This window comes from Tilletiopsis washingtonensis, assembly GCF_003144115.1.
Source record: "Tilletiopsis washingtonensis strain MCA 4186 unplaced genomic scaffold FA09scaffold_3, whole genome shotgun sequence".
In the NCBI taxonomy this organism is placed as follows: domain Eukaryota; kingdom Fungi; phylum Basidiomycota; class Exobasidiomycetes; order Entylomatales; genus Tilletiopsis; species Tilletiopsis washingtonensis.
Window position 1 is genome coordinate 875361 of NW_020312000.1, and position 23263 is coordinate 898623.

The 23263-nt window shown below is 67.7% G+C and overlaps 12 protein-coding genes across 12 annotated transcripts; 3 read left to right on the forward strand and 9 right to left on the reverse strand.

Moving 5' to 3' along the window:
* Nucleotides 1-677: 677 nt before the first annotated feature.
* FA09DRAFT_328016 (acyl-CoA dehydrogenase) lies at nucleotides 678-2556 on the reverse strand. The gene is made up of 6 exons (XM_025741617.1): nucleotides 2377-2556; nucleotides 2050-2320; nucleotides 1918-1993; nucleotides 1446-1847; nucleotides 1155-1383; nucleotides 678-1091 (listed from the first exon to the last, which is right to left on the reverse strand). The coding sequence occupies exons 1-6, from the start codon at nucleotides 2500-2502 to the stop codon at nucleotides 822-824; spliced, it is 1374 nt and encodes a 457-aa protein (XP_025600879.1). The 5' UTR covers nucleotides 2503-2556; the 3' UTR covers nucleotides 678-821.
* A 1220-nt stretch (nucleotides 2557-3776) lies between these two features.
* FA09DRAFT_336723 (hypothetical protein) lies at nucleotides 3777-6064 on the reverse strand (the record flags this gene model as incomplete). The annotated part of the gene is made up of 2 exons (XM_025743916.1): nucleotides 3777-5069; nucleotides 5138-6064. 2 exons carry the CDS (start codon nucleotides 6062-6064, stop codon nucleotides 3777-3779), a joined length of 2220 nt encoding a protein of 739 aa, XP_025600880.1.
* A 1630-nt stretch (nucleotides 6065-7694) lies between these two features.
* FA09DRAFT_328021 (hypothetical protein) lies at nucleotides 7695-8495 on the forward strand. The gene is made up of 3 exons (XM_025741618.1): nucleotides 7695-7762; nucleotides 7897-7909; nucleotides 7987-8495. Exons 1-3 carry the CDS (start codon nucleotides 7719-7721, stop codon nucleotides 8185-8187), a joined length of 258 nt encoding a protein of 85 aa, XP_025600881.1. The 5' UTR covers nucleotides 7695-7718; the 3' UTR covers nucleotides 8188-8495.
* A 2371-nt stretch (nucleotides 8496-10866) lies between these two features.
* FA09DRAFT_192352 (hypothetical protein) lies at nucleotides 10867-11334 on the reverse strand. Its single transcript, XM_025739397.1, has one exon. The coding sequence runs from the start codon at nucleotides 11258-11260 to the stop codon at nucleotides 11009-11011; it is 252 nt and encodes an 83-aa protein (XP_025600882.1). The 5' UTR covers nucleotides 11261-11334; the 3' UTR covers nucleotides 10867-11008.
* A 53-nt stretch (nucleotides 11335-11387) lies between these two features.
* FA09DRAFT_193084 (hypothetical protein) lies at nucleotides 11388-11875 on the forward strand. Its single transcript, XM_025739402.1, has one exon. The coding sequence runs from the start codon at nucleotides 11493-11495 to the stop codon at nucleotides 11760-11762; it is 270 nt and encodes an 89-aa protein (XP_025600883.1). The 5' UTR covers nucleotides 11388-11492; the 3' UTR covers nucleotides 11763-11875.
* Nucleotides 11778-12746, reverse strand: FA09DRAFT_193058 (hypothetical protein). The gene is made up of 4 exons (XM_025739401.1): nucleotides 12660-12746; nucleotides 12408-12603; nucleotides 11904-12351; nucleotides 11778-11845 (listed from the first exon to the last, which is right to left on the reverse strand). The coding sequence occupies exons 2-3, from the start codon at nucleotides 12533-12535 to the stop codon at nucleotides 11979-11981; spliced, it is 501 nt and encodes a 166-aa protein (XP_025600884.1). The 5' UTR covers nucleotides 12536-12603; nucleotides 12660-12746; the 3' UTR covers nucleotides 11778-11845; nucleotides 11904-11978.
* Nucleotides 12747-12748: 2 nt separating this feature from the next.
* On the reverse strand, nucleotides 12749-13772 carry FA09DRAFT_192891 (hypothetical protein). Its single transcript, XM_025739399.1, has 5 exons — nucleotides 13726-13772; nucleotides 13452-13671; nucleotides 13176-13389; nucleotides 12909-13118; nucleotides 12749-12854 (listed from the first exon to the last, which is right to left on the reverse strand). The coding sequence occupies exons 2-4, from the start codon at nucleotides 13514-13516 to the stop codon at nucleotides 12960-12962; spliced, it is 438 nt and encodes a 145-aa protein (XP_025600885.1). The 5' UTR covers nucleotides 13517-13671; nucleotides 13726-13772; the 3' UTR covers nucleotides 12749-12854; nucleotides 12909-12959.
* FA09DRAFT_192935 (hypothetical protein) lies at nucleotides 13773-14581 on the reverse strand. Its single transcript, XM_025739400.1, has 2 exons — nucleotides 14008-14581; nucleotides 13773-13951 (listed from the first exon to the last, which is right to left on the reverse strand). Exon 1 carries the CDS (start codon nucleotides 14490-14492, stop codon nucleotides 14031-14033), a length of 462 nt encoding a protein of 153 aa, XP_025600886.1. The 5' UTR covers nucleotides 14493-14581; the 3' UTR covers nucleotides 13773-13951; nucleotides 14008-14030.
* Nucleotides 14582-15243: 662 nt separating this feature from the next.
* On the reverse strand, nucleotides 15244-16370 carry FA09DRAFT_192689 (hypothetical protein). Its single transcript, XM_025739398.1, has 8 exons — nucleotides 16328-16370; nucleotides 16151-16262; nucleotides 15929-16010; nucleotides 15814-15866; nucleotides 15698-15758; nucleotides 15566-15641; nucleotides 15436-15508; nucleotides 15244-15380 (listed from the first exon to the last, which is right to left on the reverse strand). Exons 2-8 carry the CDS (start codon nucleotides 16207-16209, stop codon nucleotides 15311-15313), a joined length of 474 nt encoding a protein of 157 aa, XP_025600887.1. The 5' UTR covers nucleotides 16210-16262; nucleotides 16328-16370; the 3' UTR covers nucleotides 15244-15310.
* Nucleotides 16371-17235: 865 nt separating this feature from the next.
* On the forward strand, nucleotides 17236-19622 carry FA09DRAFT_328023 (hypothetical protein). Its single transcript, XM_025741619.1, has 3 exons — nucleotides 17236-18412; nucleotides 18470-19085; nucleotides 19171-19622. Exons 1-3 carry the CDS (start codon nucleotides 17412-17414, stop codon nucleotides 19330-19332), a joined length of 1779 nt encoding a protein of 592 aa, XP_025600888.1. The 5' UTR covers nucleotides 17236-17411; the 3' UTR covers nucleotides 19333-19622.
* FA09DRAFT_358662 (adenine nucleotide alpha hydrolases-like protein) lies at nucleotides 19592-21076 on the reverse strand. Its single transcript, XM_025744992.1, has 4 exons — nucleotides 20617-21076; nucleotides 20227-20555; nucleotides 19936-20146; nucleotides 19592-19865 (listed from the first exon to the last, which is right to left on the reverse strand). The coding sequence occupies exons 1-4, from the start codon at nucleotides 20790-20792 to the stop codon at nucleotides 19628-19630; spliced, it is 954 nt and encodes a 317-aa protein (XP_025600889.1). The 5' UTR covers nucleotides 20793-21076; the 3' UTR covers nucleotides 19592-19627.
* A 198-nt stretch (nucleotides 21077-21274) lies between these two features.
* FA09DRAFT_293809 (NAD(P)-binding protein) lies at nucleotides 21275-22892 on the reverse strand (the record flags this gene model as incomplete). Its single annotated transcript, XM_025740060.1, has 7 exons — nucleotides 21275-21631; nucleotides 21707-21833; nucleotides 21899-21977; nucleotides 22046-22208; nucleotides 22317-22376; nucleotides 22481-22787; nucleotides 22846-22892. The coding sequence occupies 7 exons, from the start codon at nucleotides 22890-22892 to the stop codon at nucleotides 21275-21277; spliced, it is 1140 nt and encodes a 379-aa protein (XP_025600890.1).
* Between the last annotated feature and the right edge of the window lie 371 nt (nucleotides 22893-23263).

Sequence of the window (23263 nt, forward strand, 5' to 3'; positions counted from 1 at the left end):
CCGCGCAGGCAGCACGCCCGGCGGCACGGCGCAGTGCGTCGCCGGCCGGCGGCGCGCCAGAGGGCAGCGTGCCCCGGCGGCGGCGCTCCGAGCAGCAAGACGAGCACGGCGGGGCGATGCATGGCGCCGCAGCGAGTGCCTCGTCGTCAGACAGCCACAGCGCCGCCGCTCTCGCTACGCCGCCAGCAGACGCAGCGGCGCACCCCACGCACGCACAGCACGCCGTCGGCGCCGCCGGCGCAGCGCAGCGGCGCGAGACGGCAGCCGCGGAGCGCCTGGCGCACAGTCGGGCCCTGCAGGAGCGTTTCGTGAGTTGTGGTGTTGTTGTGCCCAGAGTGGCCGCTGCGGGCTCTCCGCATGCTGCGCTGGCTCCCTCCTCGAAAGGCTGGCCTCGCTCCATGCCACCCCCCTGGGCTCTCTCGCTCACTCCCCCCACCAGCGGCGGCGCGGTCAAGCGCGCGCCTCGGCCGCCGCAAGTGCCAGCCGCACGGCGAGCGGCAACGAGGCCTTGGCGGCCGACAGCGACGGCTCTGCGCGCGCGGCAGACGCGCAGGCAGACGCGTACAGACGCGAGCTGCGCGCGCTCGAGGCGCATGGCGCACTGGGCGACGCGGGCGCTGGCGTGCGCAGCTTGCGTCGCTGAGCCCGCAGACCGACTCAGGAGGCACGACGAGAGGTGCGAGAGAGAATCAAGGACGTTTCATGACGAGAAGAGACAGGAACGAGGACAGGGACACGTCGAAGATGCTGGTGTGTGTGGGGGTGGGCGTGGTGTGAAGGAACATGCAGGGGATCACTCCAAGACGGGGACGCCGCGCCACCTAGATGTGAGCGCGCGGCGTGCCGTACTGCTTGAACAGCTGGTCGCGCTTGGCCTCGAGCTGCTTCTGGCGCTCCCAGAGCGCCGGCGCGCGGCGCAGCTCAATCTTGCCCTGCTGCTGCATGTGCACCTCGTCGGGCCCGTCGGCGTAGCGCAGCGTGCGCAGGCCTGCCCACGCGGCCGCCAGCATCGTGTCCTGGCAGATGCCCTCTGCGCCGTGCGCCTGCATGGCGCGGTCGAGCACGGCGAGCGCCATGTTGGGCACCATGACCTGTGTGCAGGAGAGTCAGCCTCGGCGCCGCAAAGGGTGCGAGATGCCTCACGCGCAACTCACCTTGGCGTATGCAATGTCGCGCAGCGCGCCCTTTGCGCCCACCTGGTCAATCATGTTTGCGGCGCTGAGCACCAGCAGGCGCCCGGCGTCAATCTCCATGCGGCAGCGCGCAATGTCGGCGACGATGGTGCCGTGCTCGGAGAGCATCTTGCCAAACGTCGTCTTGCGCGGGTCGGTGACGCGGCGCAGCATGAGCTCGAGGGCGCGCTCGGCCGTGCCGATGGAGCGCCTGCAAGCAAGCAAAGGTGAGCGTGGCGTGATGAGAGGGGGCAAGAAGAGAGGCGAACGCACATGCAGTGGTGGATGCGACCAGGTCCCAGACGGCCCTGGATGATCTCGAAGCCCTTGCCCCAGCCCACGAGCAGATTCTTGAGCGGCACGCGCACATTCTCATAGATGACCTCCATGTGGCCCTCGGGCGCATCGTCGTCGCCAAACACCTGCATCGCGCGCACGACCTTGACGCCGGGCGCGTTGGCGGGGACGATGACCATGCTCTGCTGCGCGTGGCGGTTCGGGTTGTCGGGGTCGTGCTTGCCCATGAGCAGGTGCACGGCGCAGCGCGGGTCGCCCGCGCCCGAGATCCACCACTTGTGCCCGTTGATGACAATCTCGTCGCCCTCTTGCCGCAGCGACGTGCGGATGTTGGTGGCGTCGGACGAGGCGACGAAGCGCTCCGTCATGGCGAACGAGCTGGCGCAAGCAGCACGACGGGGTGAGTGATTGCGCGCTGGCGCCGCACAGCAGACGAGCCTCGACTCACGAGCGGATCTCGCCGGCGAGCAGCGGCTTGAGCCACTGCTCCTGCTGCTCCTTGTTGCCGTACTTGGCCAGCACCTCTGCGCGAGACGGGTCAGCGCGCCGCACAGCCGCACGCGTGCCAGCGCACACGCACCCATGTTGCCCGTGTCGGGCGCGGCGCAGTTGCACGCCTCGCTGGCAAAGTGGCCGGCGCGGCCCATGACCTCGGCCATGACGCCGTACTCGAGGTTGGTGAGGTCGGTGCCCCACTCGGGGTAGTGGCGCTTGCTGAGGAAGAGATTCCAGAGGCCGAGCTGCTTGGCGCGCCGCTTCAGGTCCTCGATGACGGGCGGAATGACCTGCCAGCGCTTGGCGCCCTTTTCGACCTGGGCGTGGTAGAGCTCCTCGGCGGGCATGCACTCGTCCTGGGGAGCAGGATGAGCATGGCGCTGCCGCGGCTGCCGCACACGCCGCCACGCACCTGCACGAAGCGCACGAGCTTGGCGAGCGTCTCCTTTGCAAACGGCGAGAAGCGGTCGGCGACAAAGGCCCACGTGCCGGCGGGCAGGATGCCCTCGGTGACGATGATGTGCGACTGGTCGGCCATGGCTGCGTGCTGTGCGATGGATGGTGGTTGGGGTGACGAGGGTGCAGCTCAGTGCGGGGTGCGGGGAAGAGGCGCGGCGCGGCGCGGCGCCACCGCAGGCGTCCGGCCTGGCGCGCGGGCGGGCGGCCACCGACGCGCGCACACTGCTCAGCTGCCTGCCTTGCCCTCCGCCCGCTCCGGCTCGTCGTGTCAGCCGGCTGCCGGCGCACGCGCGACGTCTCGCCGCCTGCCAGCCAAGCCTCGTGCGCCGTGCCTGAGAGCTGTCGCGCCGGCGTCGGGCAAAGCAAAGCAAAGCAAGGGCGCTGCTCGGCTCCCATGCCTCCGACGGCCCCGAGCGCCGGCGCCCCAGCCGCTTCTTCCTGTGGGCTGCCCAGCCACGCCCGCACGCAGAGAGAGGCAAGAAGCGCGAAGGCTTGACGCCGAGTGCCGTGCCTCCGGCCCGCCGCTGGGCCGGGCGCCGCGCGCGCCGAGCGTGCCCCCAACGCCAGCCGCCAGCGCTGAGGCTCTTCTCTGGCGCAGCAGGCCGCCAAGGCCAGCATCAGGCAAGGAGGCGACCGAGAGCCGAGTGCCGTGCCAGCGCACATCGCTCCCGCCGGCAGCGCTGCTCCGCTGCACGCACGCGCGCCTTCGCGTCGGCCCGGCGAGCTCGCCGAGGACGCCGAGCCGAGCGTAGGCGTGCGCCATGCTCTCGCGCAGAGAGGGCTACTTACTCCGCCCCTGCGCCCTCCGAAGCGGCAGCAGGGTCCCGGCAATGCAGCCGAGCCTCAGCAAGGCTTGCCACAGGCACGCGGCAGTCGGTGCGAAGCCTTCGCATCCCTGTCGAGCGGCCCCTTCCTGAGGCAGCGTGCTGCCCATCTCGAGCCGCGCGCGCGCTCTCTGTCTGCCAGTCGAGTCTGCTTCTGTCTCTTTCTCTCTCTGCACACCGCCCTCGGCGTTCTCTGGCCGCCCAGCGTGGTGCACGGCCCAGCATTGTCCACGTCGCCCCCACACACATGCTGAGCGTCGCCAAAGGGGAAGAGACCGGTGACTCAGATGATCATTGGCGCAGCCCACGTGTGGAACAGAGACTAGGAGTGGGGGGGAGCGTGTCAGGGGGACGAGGGCGGGGCGGGGGCGTGGCGGGCATCCCGCTGGAAGAACGAGGAGCTTGCGGAAGTGGAGCAGGCGGCGAGAGAGAGGGATGGGGCAGTCAGAGGGGCACGAGAGGGAAAGAGGAGACGGGAGCAAGGCAGAGTTGCCTGGGCGCCGAGTAGGCACAGGGTGGTGCCAACCCATCATCGCAGCGCCTCGCCACTGGCTCTCGCCGTGCGTTCCGTGCCACTCGTGCCGCCCGTGCCGCTCGTCGTGTGCGACGTCCTCCTCTGTTCTGCTGCGCCCGCGCCGCCTGCCGCAATGCCCAGGCCCAGTGCCTGCGCTCCCGTCGCCGCGCCGTGCGCATGTGCATGTGCATGCGCATGCGCCTCGTCGTCCATCGACTGGCTGGCGCGCACGGCGCCGTCAAAGTCCAGCACGTGCCCGGGCGCGTGGTTGAGAATGTCCGAGTACGAGAAGAAGGAGAGGCGCTTCGGCGCCGGCGAGCTCGTCGTCGAGGCGCCCCCTGCCGCGGCCGCAGGCGCCTCGAGCGCGGCGGGCGGCGCAGGCATCTCGCCCGGCGTCATGAGCGCCGGCGTGGGCGGCAGCCCGCCGGGCATCGTGTGCCCGGGAATGCCGTCCATCGAGCGGCTCTGCGTCGTGGGGTGCCAGCCCGGCGCTGCCAGGCTCGTGCGCTGGCTGCCCGCCGCCGTCGCGGCGCCGCCGCCGCCGCTGCCGCTCGTCGAGGCATCGGCATGCGCGTGCTCGCGTGCGGTGTACGGCGAGGCGGGCGTCGGCTCGTTGAGGGCGTCCGCAAGCACGCCGAGCGAGGCGTTGGCCGTGGCAGACGTCGAGGGCGCCATGATGGCGCCGTCCATGCTGACGCTGCTCGAGCTGCTCGCCACGGCACCCAGCTGCGCCTGGGCCGGCGAGAGGCCGACGTCGGGCAGTGCGGCGTACGACGGCCCGGGAGAGGAGCCGCGAAAGGGATCGGGAAGAGAGAGGCCACTCATGCCGGCGTTGGCGGTGGGAGGCGAGGCAGAAGGACCGCCGCCGCCGCGCGAGACGGAACGCGAGGCCGAGCCGGTGCCCGTTGCCGTGCCGGCGGTGGCAGAGGCAGCTGCAGCGTTGCCGAACAGCAGGCCGCCGGGGATCATGGCCATGCCGAGCGGATCGGCGCTCGAGTCGAGCACCTGCTGCATGCCCGCGCCTCCTGCTGATGCCGGCAGCGGCGCCGCACCGACACTGATGCTGCTCGCGTCCGAGTGCGGACGGCGGTGGCCGCTGACGGCGCGCCGTCCCGGCGGCGACGTGCCGGCAACGCTGCTGCTGGCGCCGTCGAGAGAGAAGCGCTCCGCCAGCTGCGCGGCCAGCGAGCCCGCGGGGCCCACGTCGGACATGGCGGGCGACGAGGTGCCGTGCGTGTTGTGTGCGGACAGCGCGGAGACGGAGAGGGCGATGGGCGAGGAAGAGGCGGGCGCTACGATTTCGAACGACTGGCAGGCAAGAGGCGCGGGTCAGCCATGGCTGAAGCGCAAGAAGAGCCGGCGCAGCACACACTCACGCTCGGATCTCCCTCCGTCAGCGCCTCCACCGCATCGTCCAGCACGGGCGGCACCGCCACGTCAATCACCTCGGCCGCCGTGAGGGCATGCGCATCGCGATGCTCAATGTCGCGCTCAAAGATGGCCTCCTCGCCCGCCAGCTGCGGCGGCGCCGGCGAGCGCAGGCCTCGCGGCGGCGCCGGCGAGGCGGCCGGACTGCGGCTCGGGCTCGTGGGCCGCGTGACGGGGCGCGACGCCGAGTGCAGCGCGGCCACGGGAAAGAGCGGCTGCCCGATCTCGTCGGCGGGCGACTGCGCCGGCTTGTGCACGAAGAGCGTCGAGAGCGTGCTGGCCTCGCGCGCGTCGGCGGGCAGGCCGTGTGCGGAGGCGAGGACGTTGGGCAAGGGCGCGCCGAGGGAGAGTGAGGTGCTGCGCGACATGGAGGGCGTGCCCGGAGCGGAGCGCCGCACCGTCGAGCGCGCGGCCCGCGGCTCGCCGCTGCCTGCGGCGCGCGGCTCCGCGGCGGGTGCGGGCTTGGCGGAGCGCGGCGTGGGCGTGAGCGCCGCGGCGCCGGCGGCGAGCGGCGTGGGTGCGGCGGCGACGCGCCGCGGCGAGCCGGGCGTCGGACTGGTGGGTGCGGGCGACGTGGCGCGCGTGCCCGCCGAGAGGACGTCGTCGTCGGAGGCGTCGAGCGAGTCGGGCGAGGAGAGGACGTCGTCGTCGCGCTGCAGCTGTGGTGCTGATTGTGGTACGTGCTGCGGCAGCGAGGAAGGAGGAGGCGCCTTGACGCTGACGGCGCGCTGCACACTGGCGCCGGCCGCACTGGCAGCCGGCGCCGGCGCACCGGCGGCGCGGGCGGCGGCGGCGTGTGCCTGCGCATGTGCGGCGGCCGCCAGCGCGACGGCCTGGGCGTGCGCCGCAGCGTGTGCTGCAGGGGGCGAGGACATGGCAGCGCAGGGATGGTGGTGGAGCGGAAGAACGAGTCGCAGGTGGAGCAAGGGCGGAGGGAGCCTGCCGCGCCTTGTCTTTGTGCGCCAGCGGCAGCGCTGCGCCACGTCGCCCCGCCGGTGCCGCCCCACGCCGCTCTCACGCTCGACTGCCCCTCTCCTGCGCGCCGCGGGACAGCGACGCCGCCCGACGCTCGCTCCGTCACGCTGCAGCTGCAGCTCGCTGCTGGTGCTGCATGGGCATGCTGCTGGCAGCGCTGATGCTGGCTCATGCTGCGTGCTCACGCGACCTCGCCGTCGGCCGTGCCGATGCCATTGCCGAGCCTCGCATGCCTGCCTGCCCAGCCTCATCTCAGCCACGCAGAGCGCCGTGACGCCGCTCGGCGTCTTTGCCGCGTGCTGCCGCATCTCGCTGCGCCGCCGCCCGCGCCTCGCATGTGTGCATCTGGGGGTGCCTCGCACGCGCCCTCCTCCCTCTGACGCTTGCCGACGTCGGCAGGGCACCGCCTCGCGTCGGCGCCGCGTCCATCACAGCACCCCTCATGCATCGCAGGCGACAGCTTCCGCCCGGCTTCGCTTTGGGCCTGCCCGACGGAGCGCCTCTTCCGTCCTACGCGTGCGCCCTCGACTGTCAGGGGGGGGGGGGGGGTCCGCCTCGTACGCAACAGGCGCGCGAACCTCGCCCCAGCCCTCGAGCGAGCGAGGCGGTGTTGCGCCCGCCGCGGCCGTGCGTGCGTGCGGCATGCGCGTGTGCGTGTGCGTGTTGGTCGGACACGCGCTGCGCTCGCGTGACGCAAACGTGAGGCGGCGAGGGGGCTTGACCCGTCGGCCTCGGCCACTCAGGGTGGCGAGAGAGGGGGGGGGAGGAGGCATGTGAGCGCGGCGAGAAGCATGGCTCGTGCTGGCACGTGACGCGAGTCGCCTCGGCGCAATCGGCAGCGAGCGGGCCGAGAACTTGAAGCCGCTGCTTCCGTTGCGTCCTTGCGGGGGTGGAGCAGCGATGGGGCGCCTGCCGCACTCGCATCCGGCGCGCCATTGCTCCGGTCCACCACCCCCACGCCTTTCTTACACTCGCCTCGATGCTGTCTCTTCTGCAGCGCAGCAGCGCGCTGCCGGTCTTGCGTGCGCGCCGCGCCTTCAGCAGCAGCGCCTCTCGCTTCTCCGCTGCCGCGCAGCCCGCGCCCTCCTCCTCGGCCGTGTCCGCCGCCGAGGCCTCGGCGCACGCCGCCGCGCTCGAGCACGCCAAGCGCGAGCTCGTCGCCGCGGGGTACGACGCCGAGTCGCTCTGGGAGCAGCGCATCTGCTGGGGCGACCATGATGCGGTGAGTCTGGCTTTGCCGCCCGCCTCTTGCGCAATCATCAGGGATGCTCAACTGAGACGCGCATGGTGCGAGCAGTTCCAGCACGGTAAGCCTGCGCCGTTGGAGCACGATGCGGGCGTGTAAGCTGACCGAGAGCCAAAAGTGAACAATTGTCACTACGTCCGCTTCGTACGTCCCAGCAACCTGCCCTTGCCTCCTCCCTTTCCTCTTTTCCCTAACGAGCGCCCGCCGCGCAACAGATCGAGTCGGCGCGCATGCGCTTCGCCGAGGTTGTCGCGCGCGACCTGCCGCCGCAGCGGCAGGCCGACATTGTGCGCGGCTCGGGCGAAAGCATGATTCTGGGCAGCATCAGCGTGCGCTACCGCCGGCCCGTCGTGTGAGTTTTCCTTCAAGATGCGAGAGAGAGAGAGAGGAGCAAGAGAGGCAGATGGAGAGAGCGAGCAGATAGGCGAGGCACACTGCGAATGACCGGGTGTGGGCTGACGCAAGCTTCTTGGCCCTCCGACGCAGCTATCCGGACACTGTACGTTCTGCCTGCTTCTCCTCACGTTGCATCTCCCGTACACCCCCTCTGTGCTCCTGCTGACTTCCCCCTCTCAGCTGCTCATCGGCTCCGCGCCCGACCTGCCGCTGGGCACGGACCGCTTCAACCTGCGCGCGGCGCTGTACAGCCTCCAGCAGCGCGCCGTCGTCGCGACGGCCGAGCAGGGGTGCGTGTCGTACGACTACCGCAAGCTGAGCAAGTGCGAGCTGCCAAAGGACTTCAGGGAGGCATTGGAGGGGAGAGGCCGGAAGACCTGAGACAAGAAGGGCGGGGGATCGGGCAATGCATGCGCAGCACTGCACGATAGGATGAGGCCAGGAGAGCACGAGACGCACACGAGACGAGGCTGAAGGGTGAGATGAGTTCTGGCCGGTAGCGATCAATGCGCCGCACGGACCACGAGTCACAAGTGCGCGAAGAAAGGAGACGGGAGAGGCAAGCCACTAGCATTGACAGGAGGTCGACAGCGAGAGCACAGTGCACGAAGCCAGAGAGAGGGGAAGGACCTGGAGCTGAACAGCGCACTAAAGCAACCCGTATCGCGTAATGCGCGAAGAGGCAATGTGCGGCGCTCCGAGGCGGCACACGGTCGTCGCAGTGGCGACGGCGGGGCGGACTCGGAATGTCTAGACGGCCCTTCGCGCTCATCGGGATACGCGGTGCAGCACGGGCGCTGCGAGAGGCCGGACGTCAGTGCACATGGCGAGTGCCGAGGAGCTCGCAACACTCACCTGGTCGGCATGAGGCTGAGCTGCTACATGGAACACCACGATGATCTTCTGGAGGTGCGCATAACAGCCCGAGGAAGCCGTGGCTCGCTGCACGGCGAGCCAGGGCGGTTCCGGCAGTGACAGCGCACTCCAGGAGATCACGGCAGTCCTCGAAGGAGCAAGGCGTCTGCGGAAGACGGTGCATGAGTATGGCGGACGAGGCTGGTCAGCTCGTGAGACTCACGTGGTCCGCACGATCCTAGCCTGACCGGTCGGTGCAGACGAGCTCGACTGGCAGGTCTATGACAGCTCGAGGCCGCAGTTCGTCGACGTGGCGACGTCTGCGCGCTCTCGGCAGTCGTGCCCACCACTCGAGCTCGCTTCCACCGAGAAGTGAGCGAGGCGCTGCGTGAGATCGGGTGTCAGCGGGCATGACGCCGCCTGTGACATGCTCAAGACACTCACGCGATCCTGTTCTGCCCGAGCGAGGTCGATCACGGCGAGCTTGAGGTCGAGCGATCTGAAAGCTCGAGGCAGCAGTCCGCCGGCGTGGCGACGTCTGTGCGGCCTCGAGCTTTTATCCCTCGCGAAACAAGCGCGCCGCGGCGGCCGGGGGAGCGAGATGCTGCGCAAAGCCCGGGGTCAGTGCATCAGGCAACAAGGGCAAGCTCGAGGCACCCACCTGGTCTGCACAGCAGCAGCGGCGAGCTCGAAGCCGAGTCATCGGCCCGTTCGTGGTCGCACATCCTCTGCGTGGAGCATGTGCAGTCATTAACGGGGGTCTGACCCAATCTAGCTTGACGCTGCTACGACGCTGCTACGAATGGAGCGAGGCGCTGTCCAAAGTCGCGTGTCAACGGCGGTCGGGGCGACGAGCTTGCGACACTCACCTCGTGGGTCTGGGGACACACGACAAGCCTGAGGCAAGAGGATGACGCCTCGAGGCGGCACTTGCTCCGCGACGGCAAAGTCGATGCCGTCTCGAGGCGCAAAACCTCCAGTATTAGGCCTGTCAGCGCTGCTAGATTAAGCGAGGCGCTGCGAGAGGTGGGAGTCAGCGGTGTTTGAGGCGACTCGGCCAACGGCCTTGTGACGCTCACCTGCTGCGTATGGCGCCACAGTCGAGCTCGAGGATCACGAGAGCCAGGCTCGAGGCGGCACTTTCGTCGACGTAGCGAATTCGGTGCTGTCTCGCGAGTGGCTGTATGACTGCATCGAGCCCGTTGCGAGCCATGGCCGGCGGCGCTGCAGTCGGAGAGAATCAGCGTATGTCGAGGCAGAAGCGCTCGCGACGCTCACCTGCCATTCGCCGCTTGAGCCTCGAACGGACCGGCGCTGGACTCCTTCGTTGCCTTCTGCACAGCAGAAGAGAAGTTCCTACAGCAGTGCCATCTAGTTCTTCGTCTAGACTCGTGCGTCTGTAGGTGGCCTCTCCTGCCCGGCAAAAGTCAAAGAAAGGGCGAAGCGCCGGTAGGTCCGAGCGTGCGGCGGGCGTAGAGCAGACGTTTGATCGCACGGCTTGCTCAACTGTCAGAGACGTGCGTGAGCGGGCTGAGCAGCCCTGTGACGCTGGTGCTCTACAGGCACTCACCTCCGCACTCGCTACGTCGTGTCGCAATCCGCCCATCCAGCTAGACGTGCACGACTTTCTACGTGGCGACGATGACGAGCGACCTGCACAAGCGCGCATCTAGACGCGTGTCTACATGCGCTCCGTTGCAAGACGAGGACATGCGTCAAGAAGAAGCCGGAGCGCGTCGGCGGGACAGGCGCGTCGCGACGGAGAGCGGCGATGGCAAGCGCTGGCCGACGCTGTCCTGGCATCTGAAAGATGGTGGGAGCTTAACAGCGGCGCACATCTAGAAAGACTTTCCAGAGGCGCGCAGCTGTGCAGCTCCCACCATTCGCGCAGATGCCCGTGAGCGTCGACGGGCTGGGCGTCGTAAGACGTAGAGCAGCCGCTTCTCCGACCTCGTGTGCGGCTGCAGTGTGATGAAAGGTTGAGCGGCGGAGCTGCATCGTCGGCATGCGCCGTGGACGTACCGATGAGAGCGTTCGAGACCCAGGCGATCTCAAAGACATTAACAAGAATGCGTGCCCCGATCTGATCGAGAAGCGCAGACGCGTTGATGCCCTTCGAGACCAGCTGGATCCGACAACTCTCGCAACGCGGCGATGCGAGATGGAGAAATGACATGTCGAGGAGCGCGCGGCGTGCTGTGAGAGGCTCGCGTGAGCTTGAGGTGCGACTGACGTGCACTTCCAACGTACTGCACGTCGCCGCGAGCCGCTCCGATGAGCGCGCGTGGATGAAAAGGCTCGTCACCAGTTGGCACGAGGCGCACCTCAGCGGAGGAGCGCCTCGATGCTAACTGGCGAAGAGGTACTCTTCATCCACGGTGTTCACGAAGCAGTATGAGGCAGATCGGCCGTCGAGGCGAGCTGCGTGATGGGAGAGGGCGTGTGAGCAGGTAAGCTTGGGTGTGTGGCGCAGGCACGCGTACCGCTCGCCATCGACTGATGCTTCGCTGGGCGTAATCGACGATCTTGAGTCCGAGCAACAACATGGGACGAAAGCGACAAGGGTGTGCCGCTCGACTGAGAGGCGCACCGATGTCATTTGCGGCCGAGACGAGCTCGCATCAAGAGCGTCGATCACGCTTGGCGGTGCGGCGGCAGGCGTGTCGAGGCTGGAGGAAGGCGGTGTGAGCTGATGATGAGCGCTCGACGGCCGCGATTGGACGTACCTCCTTGCCACAGAATCGCGTCGCACACTCGCTGAATGCCGCACTTCGCTGTCTTCATAGACAAGTATTCGACACGAGCGCACGCCCCAGCTGAGGCATGAGCACATGCTGAACGTCGTTACAGAAGCTTGCGCCGTGCCGTGTCCAACGGGCAGCGGTCCGACGTCAGGGGCTTCTCGAGGGAGTGCGAAGCACTGCAAGAGCCCGGTGTCAGCGGTCGATGCGGTTCCGACGACTGGCGCGCACATACCGCGTGCTTCGCTATGTCCGGTCTGGCAGGCCAGCTCGGCGATGGGAGTCTTGGCACAGACATGGGGCGTGTCTTTCGAGAAAGGAGCACGACTCAATCGAGGCGTGCGCCAGCGGCGAAGCTAGCGATCGATGCCTGTGCTGGATCTTCAACACAGCAGACAGGGGTCGGGCGAGAGCGACCGGCTCTTTCGCCCAAGGGCAACGGCCTGCGAGAGGCTGAGCGTCAGCCAGGACTCGAAGGTGCATTGCTCCAGACGGACGCACCACGAGACGCGTGCCCGGAAGAGCCAATGATTCGCTGCTGCGCGAGGGGAACACGTCGCTAGTCGTGGCGCACAGCTAGACGTAGATGTGCGCCGCGCACGAGCGAGCGCTTGGCCCTTGCAAAGCTGCGAGTCTGCGAGTTCGCGGTCGAGCGGCATGCGCGTTTGGCCATGCGGGTGGGTTTCGGCATGCTGAAAGGCGAGGCCCAGTGTCAGCCGCCGACGGATGGAGCGGCGCACGCACACGCACCTTCCACTGCAGACGCCACACTTCACAAGGCCACAAGCTTTTCGCCAGATCTTTCGTCCTCACTGCAGCTCCTGCCGCAAGAGCGTACATCGAGGACTCGATGTCCACCGTCGCGGGAGGAGTTGACGTGATGGCGAAACGCGCGAAAGGCGTGTGGCCTCGCGATTTGCGGTCGTGGCCGTGACGATGAGTCGTCGATCTTGTGCAGCGGGACGTATCAGCAGCTGACGGAGGGCGCTCTACGTTCGCACTTACCGCACGCACGCGACCGATGCGCTTGGAGCAGCTTGCTCGGCGAGATTTCGCTGCCAACGGATGGTGGGACCATCAGACGACAGAGCGCAGCTAGACATAGCCGCGCCCATCGACGGGTGACCCAACATGCCCCCGGCAGCAAGATCTCCGCAAAGAAGCTTGCGAAGCACGAATGACCGATGATGCGCGAGTGCCCCTGTGCAGTCCCGGCGTCAGCTTCTGAGGCTGATGCGAGTCCACGCACGCACGTACCGCTTGTCTGCACACAGCACGCCCGCTTCGCGGATCTCGAACGCGAGTCCCTTGCTGCCTCAGATTCGACTGGGACTCCCGACGACGGCGCGCAGCTAGGCGTAGGTGCGCGCGGTCGTCGGGGGCCCAACGAAGCGAGGCAGCAAGGTACCACAAAATCTGCGAGACAGGGCTTGCGTTGCGCTGCGCGGCCTGCTTCGGGAGGATCGAGTCAGCTGCCGATGCGTGGGACGATGCGAGGTCACACACCTGCTTGCTGCACGAAGAGCACAAGGCGCTTTCCTCGCTTGTGCTCACGTCTCAACACCTCGTCACCGTCTCACGTCGTACACCGATGAGAGCACGCGCCTGCGCGAAGACGCGTGCCATCGTGGGTGCTTGACAGAGCGGCGAGGAGGTGGAAGAAGAATCAGGTAGCGGGGAAAGTGCGGCGTGGAAGCGCCGCGACGAGTGAAGCGGCTGTGGACCACTGAGCGTCAGCTCTCTGTTGCGCATATCCACTGCACGAGTACGCACGGGATTGCTGCGCGAGCGCGCTCTGCGAGCATTGCTGCACTGCTCCTTTCTGCTCGCATGCACCGGATTCCGCGCGCGATGGCGCACGACTTCGACCAGGCCTGGTCGAGACGAGCTCCATCGCCGGGCGAAACGCGGGCAGAAGAGGGAAACGACGGCAGCGCCCGATTGCGCGACGCGGGCCAGCCGCTCGTCCGCAACAGCAAGCGGCGCACTGCGAGATCCTCGCGTCAGCTGCGGCATCCCTGAGGCGTCTCCGTCCCTGCTCGCACTTACCTGTGCTGCGCTGCCCGTGTTGCCTGGCGATACGCGCACGTTCGCTGGCTTCCGCAAAGACGCATCTGAAAGCGTTCGAGGACTGCCGGCGCCAAGGTCCACCTCAGGTTGAGGCGAAGCGGGAATCGACCGTACTCGAACTCTTCAGAAGCGACCGGCAACAAGCGCAGCGCTCGCTCAGCGCAGAGCCATCGTAGCGTCGTCGCCGTAGCAAGACGTGCTGCGCGAGGCTCGAGTCAGTGAATGCGAGAGTCCGAACATGCGCTCTACTGACCGAGGGGAACATCGCACGGATCGCTGTGCGCCTCGCTCCTCGAGTCGCTTGCTGGCCGCTTGCATGTGCAGATTACGACTACGACCACAACCGACGCCGTCCTGCACCGCGAGATGCAGGACGGCCTCTGTTGAGCCGAGGTCCACCTTCTGCGACAAGGAGCAGCCTCACAGCGGCGCTGGAGCGACGCGGAGCAGTCGTGCCGTTCTCGATGATGAGCGAATGACTGCGAGCGAAGCGGTGTCAGCTGATTACTGCGGAAGCGTCGACACGAGCACGTACCGATGCTCAAGTACGGCGCACGGTCATGCTCGCAGGTGACGCGCACAGGCGACACAAGCGAGAACTTCGTGCCGGTGAGCAGCTTGCGAGCTGCCCGCCGACGGGAGGATCTCGCTCGCCTCCGCGTCGTGCGCGCGGCCGTCGAGCGTGCCGGTCGGACGGTCGATGTGTCCTCGCTGTGGTCCTCGTCCATCTGTGATATGGAGTCTGGAGCAGATCCGACGTGTGGGTCCACAACCTATCCCGGAGCGCGCTCTCGCGATTCGAGAGCGGCAGCGGTATAGAAACTGCCCCAGACGCGGGCACTGTCGACGTCCACACGCAGGCGGACGTACTGCAGAACCTTGCCGTGCCACCCGATGCCCACACGGCCGAGCTTGCTCACGGAAGACTCTCGGCGCGCAGGCTGCAGAGAGCGACCATTCACAGCAGCGACCGCCCAGATGAGTCTGGGCGTGCTTCCATGGATGACTCTCAGTGGCCATCCTGCGCGCCGAAGTCAAGCCCAAGCGAGCCACGATCGATGAGGACGCGTGGGCGAGCGAGTTGCCGAGCACGACTCGGTCGCCGATTGTGGCCTCGTCACGCGGTGATCTGCACGGTGAGTCGGTATGAGCAAGCGCCGACGATGCAGAGATGGCAGCTCGTGGTACCTGAGATACGACTCACGTCACAGGCACTGGCCTGGCATCTCCTCAACGATGAGCCGTGGACTGTCGTTCGCCGTGACGCCGCGACTCTAGGGCGCTAGAGCCGGGTGCTCACTGCGAACGATGGAATGGGCCCATCGTTGACGAGGTAGTCGAGCTAGTGGTGGTGACAGTGGGCGCGTAGTTGCGGATGAAGGTCGGGTGCGTCGTGCCTCGGGCAGCGGCGAGCGCGCTGGTCTGCGTGGTCGGGCAATGAGCATGCATCGAGGGCAGCGACACGTATCGCCAGCGGCTCCGTGCGTGCTGCGCGACACTCACACGGCACCATTGCTCAAGCTGCACTGGCTCTCGACGAAGTCGAGATAGCGCACGCCGTTGGTCTGGCCCTAGAGCGCTAGAGCCAAGACGTCATGGCGTGCTCTTTACTCAGAACCATCGAGAGCCAGCGTAGTTGAGATCTTGATGTGCGTGGACGGACCTGTGTCAGCGCAGGGTCAGCATGAGGCAGAGACGATGAAGGGCAGCGCGGTGGCGTGGCTCGACTCACATCGTGCAAGGCCCGGGAATGCACTGCATTGCGTCGGCGGAGTCGTCAAGTCCATAGGCGCCGTGTGTATGCTGCTCTGGGACGCTAGAGCTGAAACATGCAGCAGCTATGTGCTCGATTTTTCCGTCAACAAAGCGCAAGCACATGCCAAGTCAGGCGTAACGTCGAAGCCAGGCCTGAGTCTGGGTTATGATGAACTTGGGTTCGTCGAGGTCATTCCAAGACACGCACCGTCGTGGCGATCCCGCGACTACGCATACCACCGAAAAGGATGCCGCGTGTTGCCGTCGACGGTCGCGCGGATCTGTGAGATGATGGTGAGCAAAAGGATCAAGGCGCAACTCGACGACGCCGTACGCACAGTGAAGGGAAGTGAAGGAAGGAGAGGATGAAGGGCAAGACATCGAGGTGTCGTCGCGCGGGCTTGAGGCCTGAGTCTGAGAGGCAAGACGATGAGCAGCCGATCGATGGCTCTCGACAACGAACGACTCACAGCGTGCTCGTTTGGCCGACGACGACGTCGACGTGCTGTCGTGGTCGGACAGGCGAGTGCGCTGAAGAGCAAGACGGTGAGCAGGAGTTGACACTTCGTGGCCATCTCAGACATACCGCACACATCGAGCGACGACGCAGACACCGTGCTGTTGAAGCGCAGTCGAGGTCTGAGCGTCGGGAAAGATGGCTGATCAGCGAAGAGCTGCCTATCGGCAGCGACTGTACGCACAGTACAGTCATGCCGACACGTCTCGAGCGTGTTTGCGCGTGGCTCGAGCATGCAGAGACAACGACCGACGTCGGTGTACATGCTTGAGCCACGAAAACAAGTGTAAGAGGTGTTCGGCATGATGCACATCGAGATCCCCTGAGGAGGAGGAGGTGAGCATGAGACGTGCTGCACCCAGGCGACGACCCGGACTCACCGAGAAGCACCGAAGCACGTCCTCACGCGACACTCTGCATGCAGACGACGACGCTCGGCAACGATGGCCGACGTCGAGCCTGCATGCTAAGGACCGCGCCGACGTGCTTGAGGGCTGATTAACGGTCTGTTGACGCACCTGAAGGTGGCGACGGTGAGCGGCGATGCAGGTGCGGCTCTGCCTCGACCCAAGCGGGGACTCACCAAGCACGGGAGCCTGTCGCGCGCGATGCCCCGGAGTGCGAATCACGACGACGGCGACGGCGCCGACGTCGAGAACTCGCACGCAAGCGCCGTCATTCGAAAGGCTCGAGGGCTGGCTGATGTACTGAACCAGGGTGGTGATGAAGGAGGTAGAGGGTGAGGCCGGCGGCCGAGCCAGCTCTGAGAGCCGACTCGCCCGCCCGCCGGGGGGCAGGAGGTGGTGGTGGTGGTGGAGAGGGAAGAGGTGGGCGCAGAGCGAGTGGCCTCTTATAGGTGGTGATCAGGGCTGCTTCGGAAAGTGCGCCGTCGAGCGCAGAGAGAGGCGGCCTGCCCCATCGGGCGCCGGCGCCTCCTTGCTCGACCGCACGGGGCAGGCCGACGCACTCGCAGCTCTCGGCCGCTCAGCAGGCGCCGCGCACGTGCCGCAGCACCCAGCACCGCGGCTCGCTTTGTTGGGGCCGGCTGCCCCTTCAGCCCGCTGCTCATGCCGTCAGCGTGCGCAAAGTGATGCTATTGTAGGCGGTTGCCTCGCTGCGCTGATGAGCGAGTGGAGCCGAGACGAGCGTCTAGGGGCTCGAGAATGGCAGCGTGGGAACAGCGCCGGCTCGCCCGCAAGCGCAGCTCCGCGGCTTTGGCCCTTGCACATCCGACGCGTCTTGGGCCTCCTGAGCTCGGACTGCACATCCGTGCAGCCCTGCTCCGCTCCGCGTCGACCCCGCATCACCTCGCCGCCAGCGCCGCAGCACACAGAGAGAGGCAGACGAGCGCGCCGCCGAGTCTGCCATCCGCACCTCCGCCGTGCGTGACAGCGCCGTCGCTCCAGCGCCCACGCTCCTCGTCGCGCTCCTCGCTTCTCTCCGCTCCGCCACACCTGCCCGGCATCCGCCATGGCCTCGTCCGCCGCAGCCGCGCCCAGCCGCGCCGCCAGCGCGCCGCAGCGCCTCGCCGTCTCCATCGAGGGCAAGCCGGCGAGCGTCGCCTTTGACGCGCATCTCTTCTGGCTTTCGCGCGGCGCCGCCGAGGCACACAGCGGTGAGATGCGGCTCATGCCGGGTCCGCACGCAGGAACGAGCAGGCCCAGCTGATGCACGACGCTCGCTTCGCAGATGCAGCATCAGCATACCTCTGCATTCCGCCGCAGCTGCTCCTCCACGCCTCCTTCGTCGCCGACAGCGACGGCGGCTCGCTGCTGCTGCGGCTCCTCTCGCCGCCTTTGGGCGCCGCCTCGTCGTCGCTGCTGCTGCGCAAGAGCGCCTCGCGCGCCTCGCTCGTCGCTGCGCTCTGCGCAAAGCAGCAGGCGGCTGCTCCCTCGGACCAGTCTGATGCCGCTCGCGACGCGGCGCATCTGCTGGAGCAGCTCGAGGGGCCGTGCGCCAACCTGCGCCTCATCACCATCGAGGCGCGCGTCGCTGCGTCGGCGAGCGGCGCCGCGGCCAGCTGGGCCGCGCAGCTGAGTGTGCTGGCCTACGCCCACGTGGCGCCCTTTCGGCGCCTCAAGGTGCTGCTCAACCCCATCGGCGGGCCGGGCAAGGCACGCGTGCTCTTTGCGCAGCGCATCCGCCCCATCCTCGAGGCGGCCGGCTGTGTGCTCGACGTCGAGGTGACGCGCAGGGCCTTCCACGGCACGGAGATTGCGCGTGCCGTCGACATCGACGCGTTCGACGGCATCGTGTGCGTCTCGGGCGACGGCATGCTGCACGAAGTGCTCAACGGCCTGGCCTCGCGCGCCGATGCGCGCGCGGCGCTGCGCAAGCTCTTCGTCGCGCCCATCCCGACGGGCAGCGGCAATGGCGTCGCGGTCAACATCCTCGGCGCGCAGGAGGGCTTCAATCTGGCGCTGGCGTGCCTCAATGTCATCAAGGGCCGCGCGATGAAGATTGACGTGTGCAGCGTGACGCAGCCGCGCGTCGAGATGCCGAAGCGCAAAGGCAAGCCGGCGCCCAACGGCGTGGCTGCAACGCAGGAAGCGCAGGAGATGAAGCCGTACACCCACGTCTACTCCTTTCTCTCGCAGGCCATCGGACTCATGGCCGACATCGACTTGGGCACTGAGCACATGCGTGCGCTTGGCGATGCTCGATTCGTGTGAGTGCCGTGCGCCTCTTGGCCTGCCATGCGCTGTGGCTGACCGCAGGGGCGCAGCATCGGATACATCGGCGGCGTGCTGGCGAACAAGGAGTGCGAGGTGGACGTGTACGTCAAGCTGGGCGAGCAGGGCACGCTGAATCGCGACGAGATGCGGAGACGCATGCTGGACGCGAGCAAGGAGCCGGCGTGGAGCAGCGGCGGCGACGCCGATGCGCAGCAAGGAGACGAGGCACCGCCATTGCGTCACGGTGCCGTCACCGAGACTCTGCGCGACGCGCATGGCGAGCCGCTCGAGCTCAGCTCCTTGCCCGAGCTGTCACTGCACGATCCGTCGTGGCCCTACAGCGTCGCTTCCTCTTCCTCCCCGCCACCATCAAGCTCAAGTGCGAGCTCATCATGGCATCGCATCCCCGCCTCCATCTCGGCGCTCTACGCCGGCAAGCTGCCGTACGTGGGGCGCGATCTGCTGCAGTTCCCCTTTGCCGCGCCCGGCGACGGCCTCGTCGACGTGGCGCTGACGCTGCACGGCGGCGGCCGCGCGGCCAAGCTGCGCGCCATCAACGGCGCCGAGACGGGCAATGTCGTGTACGACGCGGCGCTGGCGTACCTCAAGTGCGAGGCGTACCGCGTGGTGCCGCGGCGCAAGGCGGGCGACAAGAGTCTCAAGAAGGTGCGTTGCTGCGCCACAAGGGCACACGACCCAGAGGTGACTCGCCGTGTGGCTTCAGACTCACATACATCCTCGTCCACACCAGGGCGGCCTGATCTCCATTGACGGCGAACACTCGCCCTACGTGCCGTTCCAAGTGGAGGTGGCGTCCTCGTTGCAGCTGCGCGTCCTCTCGCTCTTCGGCCACTTTGTCGTGCCTCCGCTCGCCGTGCCCACGCCGCCGGGCAGCGCGGCGCCGCGCGCATGACGCCGCCGACAGGAGGAGCGCGAGCGCCACAGCCCTCTCGGCGCTCCTGCAGCCTGGGCAGCCGTGCTGCCCGGCCCGCTCAGGAACCACGTCTATCTGTGCCTCGTCTCGCTCCTGTCTTGCCTGCTACTGCCTCTGCTGGCCATCTGGCTCTCCCGCGCAGCCAGCCCCTCTCTCCTTGCTCCCTCCTAATGCCTCGCGCCCGCTCTCCACGCGCACACCGAACTCTAGACAACACTTCTAGCCCCATCAATCCATTGACGTGGGCCTTCTGCATCGTTCGTCGCCCAACGAGCTAGCCAGCTTGGCCCTGCCCCTCTCGCGCCGGCGAGCTCCCGACGCGGCCGGCGCGCTCCAGGCGCTCGTCTTGCAGCATGTAGGCGGGGCGCCATGCCGCGGCGCGCGTGGCGAGCGCCGAGGGCGGCGCTGCCGCGGCCGCCGCAGCGGCGTGTCGTGGTGCGCCGGCGTCGGCATCATCGAGGCGCAGCACGGGGTTGGGCAGCGTGTTGAATGTCGAGCCTAGCGAAGTGTAGCTGCGTGCGTGGGCCTACTCTCAGCCCTCGCGCGCCCTCTCTTTCTCTCTCGCCGCGCGCCCCAACTCACCCTTGGTCATACAGCACGCAGTACGGCACGCCCGGTGCCTGTGCCGTCGCCGTCTCGTCGCGCTGCGCAGCGCTCATCCGCAGCGCCTCGTCGCCAAAGACGGGACAGCGCAGAAAGGCCCACACGTCGGCGTACGACCAGTCGAGGATGGGGTGGATGCGCTCCAGCGTCGGCCAGGAGGGATCGGTGGGATCCCTTGGCTTGAGCGAGGCTGAGCCAGAGGGAATGCAAGCGTCAGCCCATCTAGCGCCAGCCCGCCGGCCTGCGCATAGCCAAGGGCGCCCAACTCACCGCCGCCGGGATCGGTGCGGCGCTGGCCGACAAAGACGGTGCTGCAGGGCCGGCCCATGTGCTCGGCGCGCATGCGCATGTACTCCTGCAGGCCGCCCTTCATGTCGCTGCGCACGCGGCGCAGCTCGAGATTGTAGCGCGCCACGCTGGCGGCGACGAAGCGCTCCACCTCGGCAAAGGGCGCGGCGCAGGCGACGTAGAGCGCGGGCAGACGCGGCAGCGAGGAGGAGGAGGCAGGGGAAGAGAGACGCTGCAGCACGGCGGCGAGGAGGTGCACGAGGACATTGCAGTCCTTGCCGCCGTTGTAGGAGATGGCAAGCGCCTCGAGCCTGCCGCCGCCGCTGGCCGTCAGCGCGGCGCGGGCACGCCTCGCGCGCTGTAGCGACTCACCCGACATCGCGCACCACCTCTTCGCACAGCCGCACCGCCTCCTCAGTGCGCTGCGCCAGGTGTGCATGCTGCGCCCGCAGTGCCGGGTCCTCGAAGAGCGCATACACGGCGTCGAGCGACGCCAGCCACGAGGCCGACGGCGCCGCCGCCGCGGATGAGGCAGAGGCGTCGCTCATTACGGCCGAAGCAAGCGCCAGTGCCGCCTCACGACGCGGAGCGAGCTGCTGAGTCCTCCCTGCGCTCAGGTGCGCCGAGCTGCGCCGGAGTCCGAGACGACGACGCCTGCCTCGGACGTGACCTTGCCGCGAACTCTCGATCGAGACTGCCCTACTGAGCTCGAGAAGGGTCGTGCGTGGGCGTCGGAACGGGCGAGGCCGCTGCAGGAGCAAGACACAGATGCGGCAGCTTGGCACACGCTCGGGCGCTCGCGCTCGGAGAGGGAGAGGTGAATGTGGGGGAGCGGAGAAGGGACGTCGCATGCGCGTCTTGGTGGAGGTCGGCGCACGTTGCTGATGTCAGCACGCGCCTCGCCTCGCTCACGCCTCTCCGCATCCCTCGCCTCTCGCTCCTTCTCCAGACTCGACTGTCTTCTCGTCCAACAGCTGGGCCTCTCGCACACGAATGACATCGTACGGTTGCAACACATTTTGCATTCCTCTTACTGCTGCGGCGCATCCTCCCGCACCCACTCCAGCTTGTCCGGGTACGCGAAGCCTCCCTGCTTTCTGGCCTCATCCATAATCTCCATCGTCAGCTGCGCATTGGCATTGGGGTGCAGCTCCGGCTGCAGCTTGCCGTCGCGCAGACAGCGCGCCGCGGCGTCGGCCTCCCAGAACATGCCGTGTCCCGGGATGGGGAAGTCGTACGTCTTGCGCGCGCCGAGCGTCTTGAGCGCATCGTCGTTGCGCAGCGCGACCGAGAAGGACTCGGGCCGGAAGGGCGGAAAGGCGACGCTGATGTCGCCCTTGGTGCCCTGGATCACGCAGCTGTAGGCGTGGTGCGTGCGCACGACGGCCTGTGTCCGCCGCAGCACCACTTTGCGTCAACAGGAAGGCGGAGGCAAGGAAGGGAGGCAGGGGTGGGCACGCACGTTGGAAGAGCAGACGCCGTGCGTGTGGCTCTTGGCGAACTCGAGCAGCATCGTCGTGCTCTCGTCGACGCCCGTCTGCGGCTGCTTGATGATCGTCGCATGCACCTTGGGCGGCGTGCGCTCGTTGCTGTTGGCGCGGCAGCACCCACAGCATCAGTGGGCGCAGGAACAGGAGGGAGCGCAAACACTCACCGAGGATCCTCGAAGAGCGTCACCATCTGCCAGGTGAGGCTGTAGATGCCCAAGTCGAGGAGCGAGCCGCCTCCCAGCTCTGCGCGCACGATGCTGCATCAGCGCCAACACTCGTCCCTTTCCTCGCCCCCCCTTGCGCGCACGCACCAGGGTTCCACAGCCGGTGCTGTGCGTCAAATGCAAACGCCATGCCGTTGTAGCTCTCGACGCGCACAATGTCGCCGATGACGCGCTGCTCGTGCAGCTGCTTCCTGAGCTCGGCCATCAGGGGAAAGAAGCGGATCCAGAGGGCCTCCATCAGGAAGAGATTCTGCGCGCGGGCGGGGCGAGATGCGTGAGCGTGTGCGAGAGGAGAGAGAGAGGTCGGGCAGGCGCGAGCGTTCTGCCCCTCGTCGGCGAATGCCTGAGAGCAACGTACCTTCTCCTTGGCCAGTGCAATGAGATGCGCCGTCTGCTTGGCGTTGATGGTCATGGGCTTCTGCGAGAGGCGAAAAGGGCGAAAGCACGAGCAATGGTCAGTCTCGCCCCTGCCACGCTCTGCCGCCTGCGCTCTCCCTCTCTCGAGGGGGGCCCACGTGGCACACACACACGCACCTCGCAGCACACATGCTTGCCCGCCTCGAGACACTGCAGCACATTCTCGTAGTGGAGGCTGTGCGGCGTGGCGACATAGACGATGTGCACGTCGTCATTCTTCAACATCTCAGCATACGTGCCGTACGCCGAGGGCTTCTGCGGCGCGTCGCGCAGCGCCAGGTCGTCGTCGACGAAGGCCTGGGCGCGCGCGGCGGAGGAGGAGGAGGCGACGGCGACGATGCGGTGCTGGACGTCGGCGACGTCGCGCGACGCCGGGTCGAGGAGCAGGTCGCGCGCAAACGTGCCGGCGATGCTGGGGCAAGGCGCAAGGGTCAGTCGTGCGAGAGGGGGGCAGCAGGCAGGCCACGCACCCGCCGGTGGCGAGGATGCCCCAGTTGCAGATGTAGGGCGAGGACATGGCGCGGGTGAGGTGAGTGGTGGGTGTGAGGCAGGAGGAACGCCGAGCGGGCGCCGCCAGTGGCAGCGGCTGGCAGGGGCAAAGCAGGCGATGTGGAGGGCCAGCAGCAGGCAGCCGTCTTGGCCCGCTGCGGAACTCGGGCAGCGCGCGCATGCTTCGACTTTGCTGCGCGACTTGGGCGTGCAGCGCGCCGACTTCTCCCTTCGTGCCTTCGCTCCGCCATCTCCCCTCACTCACGCCGCAGCGATGAAGCAGCCCGCAAAGAGCAGCGCCAGCAGCAGCGCCCGCACGCTCGCCGCCGCGCCGATCGGCGCCGGTGCACGCGCCAAGGGCGCGCCGAAGCGTGCGGCGCCGTCGTCTGCCGCCGCGGC